This window comes from Oncorhynchus kisutch, linkage group LG11 (genome assembly GCF_002021735.2).
Source record: "Oncorhynchus kisutch isolate 150728-3 linkage group LG11, Okis_V2, whole genome shotgun sequence".
Lineage (NCBI taxonomy): Eukaryota > Metazoa > Chordata > Actinopteri > Salmoniformes > Salmonidae > Oncorhynchus > Oncorhynchus kisutch.
In genome coordinates, this window is record NC_034184.2 from 3143680 (window position 1) to 3163440 (window position 19761).

The window sequence follows — 19761 nt, forward strand, 5'->3', positions numbered from 1 at the left end:
TCACAACGGTATTCAGTTGGTAAGAGACAGACATTCCGTAAATACTAGGAATAGATTGTCACCATCTATGCGTTATCCAGACAGAACAGTATTCAGTTGGTAAGAGACAGACATTCAGTAAATACTAGGAATAGATTGTCCACCATCTATGCGTTATCCAGACAGAACAGTATTCAGTTGGTAAGAGACAGACATTCAGTAAATACTAGGAATAGATTGTCCACCATCTATGCGTTATCCAGACAGAAAAAAGAAATGGGCAAAATAACATTTTGATTTAGAGCAATAAAGAAATTGAATAAATTAACTGAGCATACTAGAAACCTTTCAATATATACGTTTAAACATTATTTATAAAACATTTAAATATAGTATATAGAAATGTTGTGGGACTATAGTAGATGAAGAATCATTTTTAAAAATGTTTTTTATATATATATATATATATATTTTTTAGATTGAGTGTTTATTGGGTCATTATGCTAGTGTATTATGTATGTTTGTAATAGTGTGTTATATGTGAAAGTGTGTTTGTATTATAAATTGTATTTTAATGTTAAGGACTCTTGGAAGATTAGTCCAAATGGGGACTAAAAGAGATCCTAATAAAATAAAATAAAATAAAATCAGAGTTGAAAGTAAATTATTTTCAAACAGGGACTGAAACATACAGTATATTTAGTTCCGATCAATTTCCTTTATGTTTTAGGAATCGTCCCTCTGACACTGGTACCTGAAAGCAAAGTATCTTCTTCCTCTGTGTTAGCAGAGGAATGTCTAGAAATGACCTCAAAGAGAGAACCTCAGATTATCGTTATGAGGTGGTTTCGGTTACCACCTGGTGTTGCCACCGTGTTTTCTTTCCTTGAGCGGAATTTGGAAGATTGATCAATTTAGTTATTTTTCGATTACTCTCTGTCATGTTTCCTCTTCTAGACATGGTTCGAGAGGAACTGCCTGTCTGATGACTGTGCTGCTGACCTGAGACTCCATGGGAAACTACTGCTTTCTGGGTAAAAAAACACACTCACACTCTGTTCTTCTGTTTGACCACTCACTTGGTTTATATCTATTTGAGTGTATGTTTTGGACGTGTTTAACTATACTTGTCAGGACCAGAAGTCAGCCAAAAGAAGTAAATGAACAAAAATGTGATCAACTGGGGATATTTTGTTGGTCCCCACAAAGTCAAATGCTATTTCCACGGGGTTTAGGGTTATGGTTAGAATTAGGGTTAGGAGCTAGGGTTAGATTTAGGGTTAAGGTTAGGTTTTCGGGTTAGGAAAAATAGGATTTTGAATGGGACTGAATTGTGTGTCCCCACAAGTTTAGTTGTACAAGATTGTGTGTGTGTGTGTGCTACGCGTTCTCTTCTGGCCTCTGCTCACCACTCCGCTATGAAAGGAGACTGATGTCATGCTGTACACACTGAGGTGTGGGTGTGGTCAGTGGAACTATGATGTGTGCTCATTGGCTCTTGTTGTCATTGGAAGCCATCCATGCTTTCTCCATATTTAGTGAGGGAGGTCCTTTTCCTCTTGTATGAATCATTGGCAGTGTGGACTTTTGGAAACCAATAGCTGTTGTAATTCAGTGGTTCACTGGTATTACTACTAGTATAACAGCTTAGTTATATATTACTAGTGTCCTTTGCTTGTGTGTGGAGTGAAAATCTCTCATATCTCCATTGTAGTTCTCATAATGACTTATAACTGAGAGTAATACCTTTAGAAAAGAAAGAAAGCTTCTTCTGAATGACCATAATATTCTCTACCAGGCTCCATATCCACCTCCCTCTAGCCTTGGCAAGAGTGAGGAACGTACGGAACGTCTCACAATCTTTTAACTGATTCTGTCCCTATCAAATAGAAGTAATTATTCCATTCCTGCGTCTAGGCTCCACGTGCCGTCCCATCTGGCCCTAGGAGGAGTGAGGAATGTCTCTCTGAACGTGACCATCTCCAACGCAGGGGACGATGCCTACGACACCAACATCTACTTCAACTTCTCCAGAGATGTCTTCTATATCAACTACTGGCAGAAGGTTGGTTGTTGTTCTATTGTTGTTGTAAGTGGGGGCTGTTGTGTGAAAGGTTTCACACATTGATTGGTTGTTCTGTCATTTCATTCTGCTGTCTCTTCATGACTATTGTTATGTATGTTTGTTTACATGTTGAAATGTCGGTTGTTTACATTTTAGGACTCATGTCTAGTGTTTCTTTGGTTAGGGGTTGTTACGGTGATGTTTTGAAATTAATACATTTTGGGAAAGTTGAATTAACAGTTGATCAATGGTTACTGTAGGAAATGGAAGATTCCAGCAATCAGGAGGGAATAACCAGAAAGGGATAACCTACAACTGGGTATCCCACAACTGAAAATTCTTTAAAATCTCAGAATTTTGGCTAAGTTTCTAGGATTATACAACTCTAACAAGAGCACAAGACCTAACTAAAATACTCCTCATTCAACAACACCATTCGCTGAGGCTATGTTTCAACAACACCCATAAAAATATAACATATACTACATACTTAATGAGTATATACTACATACTATTAGTTGATATTAGTATATTGTAAAAAACGGTATCCTATCAGCTGAGCGTCCTAGTGCTTTGCCTGTCTTCCGGAAGTTGATGCTGTTATGCAACCTCTTGCCTGCTTGTTAGCATAACAAATTACTAGCTAGACATTATACGACTTTGGATGTGTTCTTAAATTCAATTTGGAGTTCCGGAGTGCTCTTAGACTGCGCTCTGGGCGCAGCGTTTCGCTCTCGGAGCGTTGAGAGCGCAAACTGGACACTGTGGCAGGAGATTAGGGTTCATTCAAGCATTCTGACCTTACAACGACAGTCAAGCACCCAAGATAACTGGCTGACGTTGTCTAACTTGCTAGCTTCTTCCAGACACAAATGAGAGAACACCTCACTCTGACCATTTTACCCACCCTAGCAGAGCTAGTTATCCAGAGCGTTGTTGACTGTAACTGTGCTGCTGGCAACAATAGAATTTTTTTTTTTTGCCAATGTTTACTGACAATGCTAAGAATGACTAAGAATGACAGGAATGATCAAGTCAATAAGCGTCAATAAGCATATAGGTACTATACTGGCAAGCTTGATATATTCGTAGCCAACTAATGTTAGGTAGCTAGCTAACATACCGGTACATACTGCTGTAATGATATGCTATGTGGTTCGTACGGATTGTGTGGCTAACAAATTGTCAGCCAATATAACGTGTAAGGTAACTTATTTGAAAAGTCACTACTTTATTACATTGCTCAACATTTTCTTCACATTTGTCATAATTAGTTAAAGCAATAAATTTGTGTTCGCTCTCGTTGGACTTCCGCCATTTTCTCCAAATCTGAAAACGATGTGAAGCCATGTCCATTTTTGGAAGAATTGCATTATGGGCCCTAAAAGCACGGAACTAATGTCCACTGCTTGTGTACTTCTCATTTTGGCAAATGTAGTTCAACATCCAGAAACTTTTGGCATGCTAACTACAGTGGGGCAAAAAAACGTATTTAGTCAGCCACCAATTGTGCAAGTTCTCTCACTTAAAAAGATGAGAGGCCTGTAATTGTCATCATAGCTACACTTCAACTATGACAGACAACATGAGAAAAAAAATTTCTCCAGAAAATCACATTGTAGGATTTTTAATTAATTAATTTGAAAATTATGGTAGAAAATAAGTATTTTCTCATTTTGTCTGTCATAGTTGAAGTGTACCTATGATGAAACTTACAGGCCTCATCTTTTTAAGTGGGAGAACTTGCACAATTGGTGGCTGACTAAATACTTTTTTGCCCCACTGTATATCCATACTATGACCAATAAGCATACTATATACTCAATTTATATCACAAATAGTATGGTTAGTGCGGTAATAGTATGGTTAGTGAGTATTCGAACACAGCTTATACGTTATGACGTGAAACGTATTTGAGACAGTATTTTCCAGCATTCAAAGTATATCTGATTGTGAACCTCCACATTTAAGCCCAGACTTTTTCCCCGAAACTGTAACTGTAAATGTGTTTCCCAGAAGAGGGGGAGGGTGTTGGCTCTAGGCTAGAGGTTAGGTTAGTGTGCTGTCTGTCTGTCAAAGCATTGGCTAGAGAAACATGGCATCTTACTCAGGTCTGACTAGGTCTGTCTGCTGTTATCCTATGTAACAACAATAGTCAGAGAGCAGACAGACCTAGTCAGACCTGAGTAAGATGCCATGTTTCTCTAGCCAATGCTTTCTCTACACCAATCCAATTACTTTTAATTCCATGATGGGGAGTGTGAAACTGTATGAAAGGGTAGTGTGCACATGTATGGAAGGGAAGTGTGCATGTGAATGGAAGGTGAGTGGAGAATGGGGACACAGCCTCAGTTTTTGTAAGGCCAGCAGAACAGACCTAATCATACCGGGGAGAGATGCCATGTCAGTCAAAGCTTAGGAAAGAGGGAGGGCAGGAGGGAGGGAGATGAATGGACATTGAATATAAATTCAATCTAATATGCACAATAATATTTGACCTAAAATATTGCAAAAATAATATTTTAAGAGTTTTCGTTTCACCTGGCTAATTGAATGAACTATTAACTTCAGGTTTAGTATTGGTTTACCTCCTGTAACAGACTCTTTCTTTGTCTGGGAAGCTAATAGATTGAGGTAGTCTGTTTAAGTGTGTATAATACATTATGCTAGTATGGGTATTCGAGCACAGCTTATGTTTCCTACAGTCGTCAGACTAAGGCTGTTGCTGTGTGTTAGACTCCTCCAGACCTGGGTTTAAAAACCTTTGAACTGATCTCAAATACTTTATAATATATAATGTATATTAGCTTTACTTGATTGAGCTTGCCTGTTGCAATGGAGCCAATGGAACAGTCCATAAAGTGCAAACCCCACAACACCTGGCACTCAAGGCAAAGTATTTTAAATATTTAAAATAATATTTGAACGCAGGTCTGGCTGTGAGAGAATCCTGTGTCCTCTTTTAATAATGTTCCCTTCCTGTCTGTGACTTCCTGGTCCCGCTGATCTCTCTAACTATCAACATCTTAAACAAAAGTCTCTCAACCTAGCAGCTTCTTAAACTTCTTCGGGATCGGTGTTCCATCCATGGGACGGTTGAGCTAACGTAGGCTAATGCGATCAGCATGAAGTTGTAAGTAGGAAGAAAATTTCCACGGACATATCTGATATTGACGGAAAGCTTAAATTATTGTTAATCTAACTGCACTGTCCAATTCACAGTAGCTATTACAGTGAAAGAATACCATGCTATTGTTTGAGGAGAGTGCAAAATGTTGAACATGAAAAGTTGTTAATAAACAAATTAGGCAAATCTGTGCAATATTGATCCAAAATTTGAACAGATTCATTGGATCAGTCTAAAACTTTGCACGTACACTGCTGCCATCTAGTGGCCAAAACCTAAATTGCTCAAATAATGCATTATGGCCTTTCTCTCAGCAAAGATGATGGTACAAAAAAGATACAAAAGAAAGGTTTTTTTCTTCTTTGTATTATCTTTTACCAGATCTATTGTGTTATATTCTCCTACATTAATTTCACATTTCCACAAACTTCAAAGTGTTTCCTTTCAAATGGTGCCAAGAATATGCATATCCTTGCTTCAGGGCCTGAGCTACAGGCAGTTCGATTTGGGTATGTCATTTTTAGAAGAAAATTGAAAAAAGGGGCAGAGATGAATGAGTATTTACTACATACTATATACTTTTAGTTAATTTTAGAATACTGTAAATGAACAATATCCTTTCAGTTAAGCATACTAGCTCCTCGTCTGTCTACTGGAAGTTGATACGGTTGCTATGCAAATTCTTGATGGCTAGTTAGCATAACAAATTACTAGGTAGACATTTTACGACTTTGTGTGTGTTGTTAAATTCATTCTGAAGTGCCAGAGTGCACTCGTGAATTCAGAGCATTTTCAGATTGTCCGTTTGTAAATTCAGAGCGTTTCGCTATCGGAGCGCACACTGGACGCTCGGGCCGAGGAGTAGGGTTGATTTGAGCGTTCTGACCTTACAACGGCAGTCAAGCACCCAGGCTAACGTTGGCTAGCTTGCTAGCTACTTCCAGACACAAATGAGACAACTCTTACAATTTTACTCACCCTAGAGGTGTTAGCACTTTTCATGTTATCCAGAGAGTTGGTGACTGTAACTGTGCTGCTGGCAACAATTTAATTACGTTTTTTTGCCGACGTTTACTGACACCGGCCATATTCAACAGGTGTTGAGCGCTCGTGAATTCATTCATCGGAGTGTACCAGAGCGCAGAATAGAGTCCTCTGAAATCGGAATAGAATTTACGAAAGCACCCAAATGTCCATTGAGAACACCCACCAACGATACCATTTAGCTAAGATAATAATGGTGGAAATGATCAAGTCAATTAACATTGGGTAGTTAGATAGCCTATAGTTAAAATACTGGCAAGTTTGGTGTATACGTAGCCAACTAACGTTAGGTAGCTAGCTAACAACATACCGGTACATACTGCTGTAATGATATGTGATGTGGTTCGTAAGGACACCGTAGCTAATAAATTGTCAGCCAACATAATTTTATTACATTGCTCAACATTTTCTTCAAGTTTGTCATAATTAGTTAAAGCAATGAATTTGTATCTGCTCTCGTACTTCGGCTGCATATTTTCCGCCATTTTCTTCAAATCTGAAAATGATGTGAAGCCACGCCCATTTCCTGAAGAATTGCCCTAAATAACGGAAATAGTGTCCTCTGCGTGTATACTTCATATTTTTGCAAATTTAGTACGACAACCGGGAACTTATGGGTTACTAACGACATACATACTATGACCAATAATTATACTATATACTCAATTCACATCTCAAATAGTAGGGTTAGTATGAGTATTCAAACACAGATATTCACTTTTGTAATTGCTTCTGCCTGCTGGTAGAATTCAGAGGTGTTTATGTGACCTCTCTCTGCTCTGCTAAGGTTCTGTTAGGGTCAGCTCCCGCTCCTCCTCTGAGGCTCTTTCTCACTCTGTGTGTGCCTGTGTGTGCGGTGTGTGTGGAGCTGAGTGTGAACTCCCGTTCCCCCCGATTTTAAGAGTGGTGGTCTGGTTATCTCTCTGTTGTTCTTGCAACCAGAGCCGTCTGAAAACCAGGGAGGTGAATTAGTTTCAGAAGCTCATCTCACTCCTCAGAGTGGGGTTGGCACTTTTATGACTATACTCTTGGTTCCATTGCACCAGGCAAGCACAATTAAGCCCAGCGGAAGTATTATACATTTTTTCAAATAGTATTTGAATGTAGGTCTGTCATCACACTGCCACACACAGACGCACAGGAGCCTGGGTTATGAGGTGGAGGTGGGTGGTGGGCTTATTTGTACTTTTTTGTGGGAGCACAGGTTTTGTGTTTTGGAATCTTATGTTCACCATGACAGGTCCGGTGTTTGTGATAGTCAGAACCTCTGCTACAGGCTGTTGTGGTAAAGTAAGAAGTAAACAAACGCCTATAGCAGAGGTTCTGGCTACCTCTGCTATAAACATTGTGTGGGACCAGGCTGGTGTGGTACTAGTTTGAGGACATGTAACCAGAGCATTGTTATGATTTAGAGAACCATTTCTGCCAAGTCCTGCTGTGGCAAGCTCATATCAAAGTCTAAATACGGAACGTTTTTTAACTGAACTAAAGACACAGAAGAAAAACACTCAAGCCTTAGCCAATTAGAGTCTTTGGCATGAATTTTAAACATTTATTTATTTAACCTTTATTTAACTAGGCAAGTCAGTTGAGAACAAATTCTTATTTACAATGACGGCCTAGGAACAGGCCTCCTGCAGGGGCTGGGATTAAACATTTAAAATAAAATAAAAATATAGGACAAAAGACCCATCGCGACAAGAGACACCACAACATTACATTAACAGAGACCTAAGACAACAACATAGCATGGCGGCAACACAACATGACAACATGGTAGCAACACAACATGGTAGCAGCACAAAACATGGCACAGACAACAGCACAAAGGGCAGAAGGTAGAGACAACAATATATCACACAAAGCAGCCACAACTGTCAGTAAGTGTGTCCATGATTGTGTCTTTGAATGAAGAGATAAAACTGTCCAGTTTGAGTGTTTTGTTGCAACTCGTTCCAGTCGCTAGCTGCAGCAAACTGAAAATAGAAGCGACTCAGGGATATGTGTGGTTTGGGGATACAATAATGAGAAATACATGGGGGAAAACACCAGTGAAAGATTGAGAGAGAGCGATGAACAAACAGACAGTAGTCCTCTATTCCCTAGTCTCCCCACAGAGAAAGGAAAGCTCTGCTCTGTTATCTCTCAAGGCCCTGCCAGGTGGGTGATGGGGAATCAGGCTGACCCCCCCCCCCCCCCCTGAAATCAATTCAAAGTGCCTTATTGGCATGGGAAACATATGTTTACATTGCCAAAGCAAGTGAAATAAACAGATAAATATAGGTTGTATTAACGGTGTTGTTTGTGCTCCTGTGGGTGCCCTTTTGTCATAGCAACGGGCCACACATCTTGCTGCTCTGATTGTGGTATTTCGCCTAACATATATAGGAATTTATCAATGTTGGATTTGTTTTCAAATTCTTTGTGGTTCTGTGTGATCTGTAGAAAATATGTCTCTAATGTGGTCAAACATTTGGTAGGAAGTGCAGCTCAGTTACCTGTCTTCTCTTGAGAGCCAGGTCTGCCTATGGTGGCCTCTCTCAATAGCAAGGCTATGCTCACTGAATATGTACATAGTCAAGGATTTTTGCTATGTTAGCTGATTTATTGAAGACTAAGGGCACAGCCCCACACTAACCCCCACCCCACCCGGACCTGGAGCTGGGGAACTGCTGAGTAAGGAGAGCAGGGTGTCGAAGGAGGAGGGGAGGCAGGACGATAGGTGTGTGGAGTGATTTTCTGTTTCCTCGTCAATGTGTCAGCAGAGCAGGGAAATCCTAATGACTGCTAATGGTTGGTAGGTGCTATGGCAAGACGAGGAGGACGAGAATTTATAATAGTGATAGTTCTATGTATTTGTTTTCCCTCATAATTATGTGAGCAGGAACACAATGAATACTGTAACCAGGTCACTCCCTATTGAATACTGTAACCAGGTCACTCCCTATTGAATACTGTAACCAGGTCACTCCCTATTGAACTGGTTACAGTATTCAATAGGTAGTGAACTGGTTACAGTATTCATTAGGTAGTGAACTGGTTACAGTATTCACTAGGGAGTGACCTGGTTACAGTATTCAATAGGGAGTGACCTGGTTACAGTATTCAATAGGGAGTGACCTGGTTACAGTATTCACTAGGGAGTGACCTGGTTACAGTATGCAATAGGGAGTGACCTGGTTACAGTATTCATTGTGTTCCTGTCCAAACAGGAAGTCAGAGCCTTCCAGAGTAGTGATGTTGGACAGGCGGGCAGGTTCAGGCAGCGATCGGTTGAAGAGCATGCATTTAGTTTTACTTGTATTTAAGAGCAATTGGAGACCACGGAAGGAGAGTTGTATGGCATTGAAGCTTGCCTGGAGGGTTGTTAACACAGTGTCCAAAGAAGGGCCGGAAGTATACAGAATGGTGTCGTCTGCGTAGAGGTGGATCAGAGACTCAACAGCAGCAAGAGCGACATCATTGATGTATACAGAGAAGAGAGTCGGTCCAAGAATTTAACCCTGTGGCACCCCTATAGAGACTGCCAGAGGTCCGGACAACAGACCCTCCGATTTGACACACTGAACTCTATCAGAAAAGTAGTTGGTGAACCAGGCGAGGCAATGTGGTGATTGACAGAGTCGAAATGAGATCTATGAATATGGCTGCACAGTAATGTTTCTTATCGATGGCGGTTAAGATATCGTTTAGGACCTTGAGCGTGGCTGAGGTGCACCCATGACCAGCTCTGAAACCAGATTGCATAGCAGAGAGTGTGTGGTGAGATTCGAAATGGTCGGTAATCTGTTTGTCGTCTTGGCTTTCGAAGACCTTAGAAAGGCAGGGTAGGATAGATATATGTCTGTAGCAGTTTGGGTCAAGAGTGCCCCCTCCCCTTTGAAGAGGGGGATGACCGCAGCTGTTTTCCAATCTTTGGGAATCTCAGACGACACAAAAGAGAGGTTGAACAGGCTAGTAATAGGGGTGGCAACAATTTCAGCTGATAATTTTAGAAAGGAATACTGTAACCAGGTCACTCCCTATTGAATACTGTAACCAGGTCACTCCCTATTGAATACTGTAACCAGGTCACTCCCTATTGAATACTGTAACCAGGTCACTCACTATTGAATACTGTAACCAGGTCACTCCCTATTGAATACTGTAACCAGGTCACTCACTATTGAATACTGTAACCAGGTCACTCCCGATTGAATGCTGTGGTGGCAGGTAGCCTAGTGGTTAGAGCGTTGGGCCAGTAACCAAAAGGTTGCTGGATTGAATCCCAGAGCTGACTAGGTAAAATTCTGCCCTGAACAAGGCAGTTAACCCACTGGTCCTCGTTAGGCCGTCATTGTAAATAAGAATTTGTTCTTAACTGACTTGCCAAGTTAAATTTAAAAAATGTTTTACTGTAATCAGTTAATTTAGGACTTTTCCAAACGGACAATAACAATCGTATTTTAAAAGATTAAAACCTGCGTTAGGGTTCACTGCAGGCATAAATTAAGGCATTTGTCATATATATGTTCAGAACTTTTGTGAAATAGCACAGTTACAAATAGAAATCAAACTGAATGGACAGAAATAGGGTAAGGACTCAAAACAAACAGAAAATAGCTATTGTGGAATAGACTGTGAATGTATAGTGTGTATTAAGATGTATAAATTGAAGGTAAAAGCCGAAGTGTTTATTAGTTTACTTCAATTGGCGGATCGGCAGAAAGGTTTGCGGGGAATAATAATAAAGGTATATTCTTTAAAAAAGTTTATGTCTATATAGGTATGTGTATGTGTATATGTATGCATGTGTGTATGGATATATACAGTGGGGAGAACAAGTATTTGATACACTGCCGATTTTGCAGGTTTTCCTACTTACAAAGCATGTAGAGGTCTGTAATTTTTTATCATAGGTACACTTCAACTGTGAGAGATGGAATCTAAAAATCCAGAAAATCACATTGTATGATTTTTAAGCAATTAATTAGCATTTTATTGCATGACATAAGTATTTAATCACCAACCAACCAGTAAGTATTCCAGCTCTCACAGACCTGTTTGTTTTTCTTTAAAAAGCCCTCCTGTTCTCCACTCATTACCTGTATTCACTGCACCTGTTTGAACTCGTTACCTGTATAAAAGACACCTGTCTACACACTCAGTCAAACAGACTCCAACCTCTCCACAATGGCCAAGACCAGAGAGCTGTGTAAGGACATCAGGGATGATGCAGACATCATGCCTCACCCCCCCATACACACATCATGTCTCACCCCCCCGCACACACATCATGTCTCACCCCCCCGCACACACATCATGTCTCACCCCCCCCGCACACACATCATGTCTCACCCCCCCCGCACACACATCATGTCTCACCCCCCCACACACACACATCATGTCTCCACCCCCCCACACACACACATCATGTCTCCACCCCCCGCACACACATCATGTCTCACCCCCCCGCACACACATCATGTCTCACCCCCCCCCCCCCCCCCCCCCACACACATCATGTCTCGCCCCCCCGCACACATCATGTCTCGCCCCCCCCGCACACACATCATGTCTCTCCCCCCCGCACACACATCATGTCTCTCCCCCCCGCACACACATCATGTCTCGCCCCCCCGCACACACATCATGTCTCGCCCCCCCGCACACACATCATGTCTCTCCCCCCCGCACACACATCATGTCTCGCCCCCCCGCACACACATCATGTCTCGCCCCCCCGCACACACATCATGTCTCACCCCCCCGCACACACATCATGTCTCACCCCCCCGCACACACATCATGTCTCGCCCCCCCATACACACATCATGTCTCATCCCCCCGCACACACACACGTCTCCACCCCCCGCACACACACCACGTCTCCCCCCCACACACACATTGTCTCCACCCCCCCGCACACACATCGTCTCACCCCCCCGCACACACATTGTCTCCACCCCCCCGCACACACATCGTCTCACCCCCCCGCACACACATCATGTCTCACCCCCCCACACACACACACGTCTCCACCCCCCCCACACACACGTCTCCCCCCCGCACACACACCACGTCCCCCCCCCCCGCACACACACATTGTCTCCACCCCCCCATACACACATCATGTCTCACCCCCCCACACACACACACACGTCTCCACCCCCCGCACACACACCACGTCTCACCCCCCCCACACACACACACACACGTCTCCACCCCCCGCACACACACCACGTCTCCACCCCCCCGCACACACACATTGTCTCCACCCCCCCGCACACACATCATGTCTCACCCCCCACCCACACACATCATGTCTCACCCCCCACACACACATCATGTTTCACCCCCCCCCCCCCACACACACACACATGTCTCCACCCCCCCGCACACACATCACGTCTCACCCCCCGCACACACATCACGTCTCACCCCCCGCGCACACACCATGTCTTCCCCCCACCCACCACACACACACACACACAAACAATGTGTATTTAATTATTTATTTTACCTTTATTTAACCAGGAAGTCCAGTTGAGAAAAGGTTCTCATTTACAACTGCGACCTGGACAAGATGTAGCAAAGCAGTGCAACAACAACAGCAACGCAGAGTTACACATAAACAAACGTACAGTCAATAACACAATAGCAAAATCTATGTACAGTGTGTGCAAATGTAGAAGAGTAGGGAGGTAAGGCAATAAATTGGCCGTAGAGGCAAAATAAGTTATAATTATCATTAACACTGGAGTGATAGATGTGCAGATGATGATGTGCAAGTAGAGATACTGGGGTGCAAGAGGATAAATAACAATATGTGGATGAGGTAGTTGGGTGTGCTATTTACAAATTGGCTGTGTACAGGTACAGTGATCGGTAAGCTGCTCTGACAGCTGATGCTTAAAGTTAGAGAGTGAGATATGAGTCTCCAGCTTCAGTGATTTTTGCAATTCGTTCCAGTCATTGGCAGCAGAGAACTGGAAGGAAAGGCGGCCAATGGAAGAGTTGGCTTTGGGGATGACCAGTGAAATGTCACAATATATACAGTTGAAGTCGGAAGTTTACATACACCTTAACCAAATACAATTCCTGACATTTAATCCTAGTAAAAATTCCCTGTCTTAGGTCAGTTAGGATCACCACGTTATTTTAAGAATGGAAAATGTCAGGATAATAGTAGAGAATGATTTCTTTCATCATATTCCCAGTGGGTCAGAAGTTTACATACATTCAATTAGTATTTGGAAGCATTGCCTTTAAATTGTTTAACTTGGGTCAAACGTTTCGGGTAGCCTTCCACAAGCTTCCCACAATAAGTTGGGTGAATTTTGTCCCATTCCTCCTGACAGAGCTGGTGTAACTGTGTCAGGTTTGTAGGCCTCCTTGCTCGCACACGCCTTTTCAATTCTGCCCACAAATTTTCTATAGGATTGAGGTCAGGGTTTTGTGATGGCCACTCCAATACCTTGACTTTGTTATCCTTAATCCATTTTGCCACAACTTTGGAAGTATGCTTGGGGTCTTTGTCTATTTGGAAGACCCATTTGCGACCAAGCTTTTAACTTGACTGATGTCTTGAGATGTTTCTTCAATATATCCACATAATTTTCCTCCCTCATGACGGCATCTATTTTGTGAAGTGCACCAGTCCCTCCTGCAGCAAAGCACCCCCACAACAGGATGCTGCCCCCCCGTGCTTCACGGTTGGGATGGTGTTCTTTGGCTAGCAAGCCTCCTCCCGTTTTCCTCCAATCATAACGATGGTCATCATGGCCAAACAGTTACATTTTGTTTCATCAGACCAGAAGACATTTCTCCAAAAAGTATGATCTTTGTCCCCATGTACAATTGCAAACCGTAGTCTGGCTTTTTAATGGCGCTTTTGGAGCAGTGGCTTCTTCCTTGCTTAGTGGCCTTATAGGTTATGTCGATTATAGGACTCGTTTTACTGTGGATATAGATACTTTTGAACCTGTTTCCTTCAGCATCAGCACAAGGTCCTTTGCTGTTGTTCTGGGATTGATTTGCACTTTACGCACCAAAGTACGTTCATCTCTAGGAAACAGAACGTGTCTCCTTCCTGAGCGGTATGACGGCTGCGTGGTCCCATGGTGTTTATACTTGCATACTGTTGTGTCTTTACTATCATTAAATTGAAGACTTAGTTTTTATCAAAGATCCTCTGTAATTAGTATTACATGATCAAACTGATTAATCATGTAACTGTAATTAACTAGGAAGTCGGGGCACCAAGGAAAATATTCAGATTGCAAAGTTATAATTTCCTAATATAACCTTTCAGATATTTCCATATCTGATCAATCGTCTTCTGATTAATGAATGATTTATTTCACCTCACGTTAGTCTCATTCCAAACGTTGAAAATTGTTGGTTATCTGCACAAACACAGTCTTCACTATCAGTCATCCATACATCAATTGTCTTAAAACATGTATTTATTAACTAACTAAACAATCACAGAAGTCCACACACACACAAACAAACAAAGTAAGGGCCTGTCCCAGGATGTCCGACCCTAACTGGGCTCATGGGCGGTCCTCTGATTTAGTTAAAGTCAAAAGGGAATTGGAGTTTCCTTGATTAAACAGTCCAAAATCACATTACACAATTTTACAAACAGTATCATCCTCACTCATTCATCTTGTACAACAATTCGATGTAAACCTCATATCTGAGGCTATTATATAAACAGCGTTATGGTAATGTGGCCGCACCGTCTCCCATGAGCCTCACCAAATTGTAACAAACGGACCAGTTCGTAGCTGGATACTTAACTGATCTTTTATACTTTCTTAACTTTTTACTTTTTTACTTTTTTTTTCTCCAGAACATAAATGTTGTTCGGACCTCAAGTTCTGTGAGGTGGAAGACATTCCTTTGTCCTCTATGAAAATTCACTCTGTGTGGCCATGAGGAGATTCTCTCCTCAGGAATTTACGACCTCTCTCTGACCACAGCAGTCTGGTTGTAGGAGCAGAGAGCGGGGGATGGTGCTCACTGTACCCAAAGAGGGCAACGTCATGACAATACTATTGTTTGTACAGATGAACGTGGTACCTTCATGCGTTTCAGAATTGCTCCCAAGGATGAACCAGACTTGTGGAGGTTCGACAATTTTTTTTCTGAGGTCTTGGCTGATTTATTCTGATTTGCCCATGATGCCAAGCGAAGAGACACTGAGTTTGAACGTAGGCCTTGAATCTCCAATTGAATCAAATGATGTCAATCAGAAGCTTCTAAAGCTGTTTAAAGGCACTGTCAACTTAGTGTATGTAAACTTCTGACCCACTGGAATTGTGATACAGTGAATTATAAGTGAAATAATCTGTCTGTAAACAATTGTTGGAAAAATTACTTGTGTCATGCACAAAGTCGATGTCCTAACCGACTTGCCAAAACTATAGTTTGTTAACAAGACATTTGTGGAGTGGTTGAAAAATGGGTTTTAATGACTCCAACCTAAGTGTATGAAAGTTTCCAACTTCAACTGTATATGTGATGTCTCCACACACACACACACATCACCCCCCCCACACACACACACACACACACACACACATTGTCCCGCCCTGTACACACACACACAGAAACAGCAGCCCCTTAGTGAACACAAACTGTTTGGTTTCTTCCTCCTCTCAGGGTTAGTGTTTACACACACACCATTTGGGACAGTGTGTTCACTGGACATAGAGGTTGTCCTCCCTATTACTATCCTGTCCTACAGACACACACACCATTTGGCACACAGTGTTCACTGGACATAGAGGTTGTCCTCCCTATTACTATCCTGTCCTACAGACACACACACCATTTGGCACACAGTGTTCACTGGACATAGAGGTTGTCCTCCCTATTACTATCCTGTCCTACAGACACACGCACCATTTGGCACACAGTGTTCACTGGACATAGAGGTTGTCCTCCCTATTACTATCCTGTCCTACAGAGATCTTTATTTTTGTGCTGTAGTGTTTTCCTTTCTGATTCATGGAAGTCATTGTATATTATTCCATCATCTAAAGACCATCGCCCAAGAACTGCCACATCCCTCCCTACTGTACATTGGTTTTGTTCAATTGTTTTTTTGTTTTTTTGTGTCTTTGAGATTCTACTTGTAATGAAAAGCGCTATATAGAATACATGTAGTGTTATTACTATTATTATTATTAGTAGTAGTAGTAGTACCTGCGTTGTGAACAAGATTTAAACTGGGTCATCATGATGTAAATATGACATTTTCCTTCTCTAGTCAGTAAACTGTATACACTGTATTGTGATAACATACTCTATCAGCAATGTTCATTATTACATTTCTCTTGGATCCCCTCTCACTGCTTCCACCATTGTTCTCTCTCTCTCTCTCTCTCTCTCTGTCTCTCTGTCTCTGTGTGTGTTTGTGTTTCCCCTCCAACAAGTTAATTCCTCACAGGCACAGTTATATATTGTGAAGTGAGTATTTCACTGTGATCATATTTTCTCTGTGCTGCCTCCACCTTGGTTCTCACTGTTTCCCCGTCCCTCCCTCCCTTCTCTCTCTCTCTCTCTCTCTCACGCTCGCTCTCCCCCATCCCTCTGTCTCTCTCTCTCTCTCCCCCATCCCTTCCTCCATGTTTGTTTCTCTATTCAAGGAAGAGAAGGGCATTTCCTGTGGTCTTGTTGCTTTAGACTTCCTCCAATGCAGCGTGGGATTTCCCTTCATGAGAGCAAAGACTAAGGTATGGCTCCTACCGGTTATGGCAGAATGTTTCTAAATATCTGACTACGGTATGGATCCTAACGGTCATGGCAGAATGTTTCTAAATATCTGACTAAGGTATGGCTCCTACCGGTCATGGCAGAATGTTTATAAATATCTGACTAAAGTATGGCTCCTAACGGTCATGGCAGAATGTTTATAAATATCTGACTAAGGAATGGCTCCTAACGGTCATGGCAGAATGTTTATAAGTATCTGACTATGGTATGGCTCCTAACGGTCATGGCAGAATGTTTATAAGTATCTGACTAAGGTATGGCTCCTAACGGTCATGGCAGAATGTTTATAAGTATCTGACTAAGGTATGGCTCCTAACGGTCATGGCAGAATCCTTATAAATATATTACATGTTTTGTTGTTTCTACATTAACACGGAGTTGACAAAAGATAAGGAACACCTTCCTTATATTGAGTCACACCCCCTTTTCCCCTCAGAACAGCCTCAACTCTTCGGGACATGGACTCTACAAGGTGTCGAAAGCGCTCCACAGCTGGCCCATGTTGACTCCAATATTTCCAACAGTTGTGTTAAGTTGGCTGGATGTCCTTTGGGTGGTGGCGCATTCTTGATACACACAGGAAACTTTTGAGTGTGAAAAACCCAGCAGCGTTGCAGTTCTTGGCACTCTCAAACCAGTGCTCGTGCCACCTACTACCATATCCCGTTCAAAGGCACTTAAATATTTTGTCTTGCTTATTCACCCTCTGAATGGCACACATCAATTCACATTTTATTGGTCACATGCACATGCATAGCAGATGTTAATGCGAGTTTATTGAAATGCTTGTGCTTCTAGTTCCGACAGTGCAGTAATATCTAAGAAGTAATCTAACAATTCCCCAACAACTGCCTTATACACACAGATCTAAAGGGGTGAATGAGAATATGTACATATATGGATGTGCAGCATAGGCATGGTGCAGTTGATGGTATAAGGTACAGTATATACATATGAGATGAGTAATGTTAACATTATTAAAGTGGCATTGTTTAAAGTGACTAGTGATCCATTTATTACAGTGTTCAGTGATATGAGTCTCTATGTAGGCAGCAGCCTCTCTGAGTTAGTGATTGCTGTTTAGCAGTCTGATGGCCTTGAGATAGAAGCTGTTTTTCAGTCTCTCGGTCCCATCTTTGATGCACCTGTACTGAACTCGCCTTCTGGATGGTGGCGGGGTGAACAGGCAGTGACTCAGATGGTTGTTGTCCTTAATGATCTTTTTGGCCTTCCTGTGACATGTAGGTGTGTAGTGCTGTAGGTGTCTTGGAGGGCAGGTAGTTTGCCCCTGGTGATGCGTTGTGCAGACCACACCACCCTCTGGACAGCCTTACGGTTGAGGGTGGTGCAGTTGCCGTACCAGCCCGACAGGATGCTCTCGATTGTGCATCTGTAAATGTTTGCAGGGTTTTAGGCGACAAGCCAAATTTCTTCAGCCTCCTGAGGTTCAGTTTGTCCGTAATGTGTACACCGAGGTACTTAAAACGTTCAATCTTCTCCACTACTGTCCCTTCGATGTGGATAGGGGGGTGCTCGCTCTGCTGTTTCCTGAAGCCCACGATCATCTCCTTTTGTTTTGTTGACGTTGAGTGGTTGTTTTCCAGACACCACACTACGAGTGCCCTCACCTCCTCCCTGTAGGCTCTCTCGTCATTGATGGTAATCAAGCCCACTACTGTTGTGTCTTCTGCAAACTTGATGATTGAGTTGGAGGCGTGCATGGCCACGCAGTCATGGGTGAACAGGGAGTACAGGAGGGGGTTGAGCACTCACCCTTGTGGGGCCCCAGCGTTGAGGGTCAGCGAAGTGGAGATGTTGTTTCCTACCTTTACCACCTGGGGGCGGTGGAGGTGATATGATCCTTGACTAGTCTCTCAAAGCACTTCATGATGACAGAAGTGAGTGCTACAGGGCGGTAGTCATTTAGTTAAATTATCTTTACCTTCTTGGGTACAGGAACAATGGTGCCCATCTTGAAGCCTTTGGGGACAGCGGACTGGGATAGGGAGCGATTGAATATGTCCGTAAACACACCAGCCAGCTGGTATGCGTATGCTCTGAGGACGCGGCTAGGGATGCCGTCTGGGATAGCAGCCTGGCAAGGGTTAACAAGTTTAAATGTCTTACTCACATCGGCCATGGAGAAGGAGAGGGGGGGGGGGGGGTGCAGTCCTTGTTTGCAGCCCGCCGTGGTGGCACTGTATTATCCTCAAAGCGGGCAACGAAGGTGTTTAGTTTATCTGGAAGTAGATGTCGGTGTCCTTAACGTGGCTGGTTTTCTTTTTATAGTCCTTGATTTCCTGTAGACCCTGCCACAAATGTCTCGTGTCTGAGCCGTTGGAATGCGACTCCACTTTGTCCCTATACTGACGTTTCGCTTGTTTGATTGCCTTGCAGAGGGAATAACTACACTGTTTATATTCGGCCATATTCCCAGTCCTCTTTCCATGGTTAAATGCGGTGGTTCGCACTTTCAGTTTTGCGCGAATTCCGCAATCCATCCACAGTTTCTGGTTAGGGTAGGTTTTAATAGTCACATCTCCAATGCACTTCCTTTTAAACTTACTCACGGAGTCAGCGTATAGATTGATGCTCGGAATGTTTCCGAGTCCATGTGATCAAAACAATCTTGAAGTGTAGATTCCGATTGGTCAAACCAGCGTTGAATGGTTCTAGTCACGGGTACGTCCTGTTTGAGTTTCTGCCAAGAAGACGGTAGGAGCAAGATGGAGTCATGGTCGGATTTGCCAAAGGGAGGGCGAGGGAGGGCCTTGTATGC

The 19761-nt window shown here is 42.7% G+C and overlaps 1 protein-coding gene across 1 annotated transcript in view; it reads left to right on the forward strand.

Annotated features, from left to right (window-relative positions):
• LOC109900099 (integrin alpha-9) overlaps window positions 1–19761 on the forward strand; it is a 157341-nt gene that overhangs the window by 105611 nt on the left and 31969 nt on the right. The window contains exons 17-19 of the mRNA XM_031835194.1: window positions 937–1013; window positions 1897–2044; window positions 16856–16942. Of these exons, the coding sequence (XP_031691054.1) occupies window positions 937–1013; window positions 1897–2044; window positions 16856–16942 (312 nt within the window). The remainder of the gene's footprint in view (window positions 1–936; window positions 1014–1896; window positions 2045–16855; window positions 16943–19761) is intronic.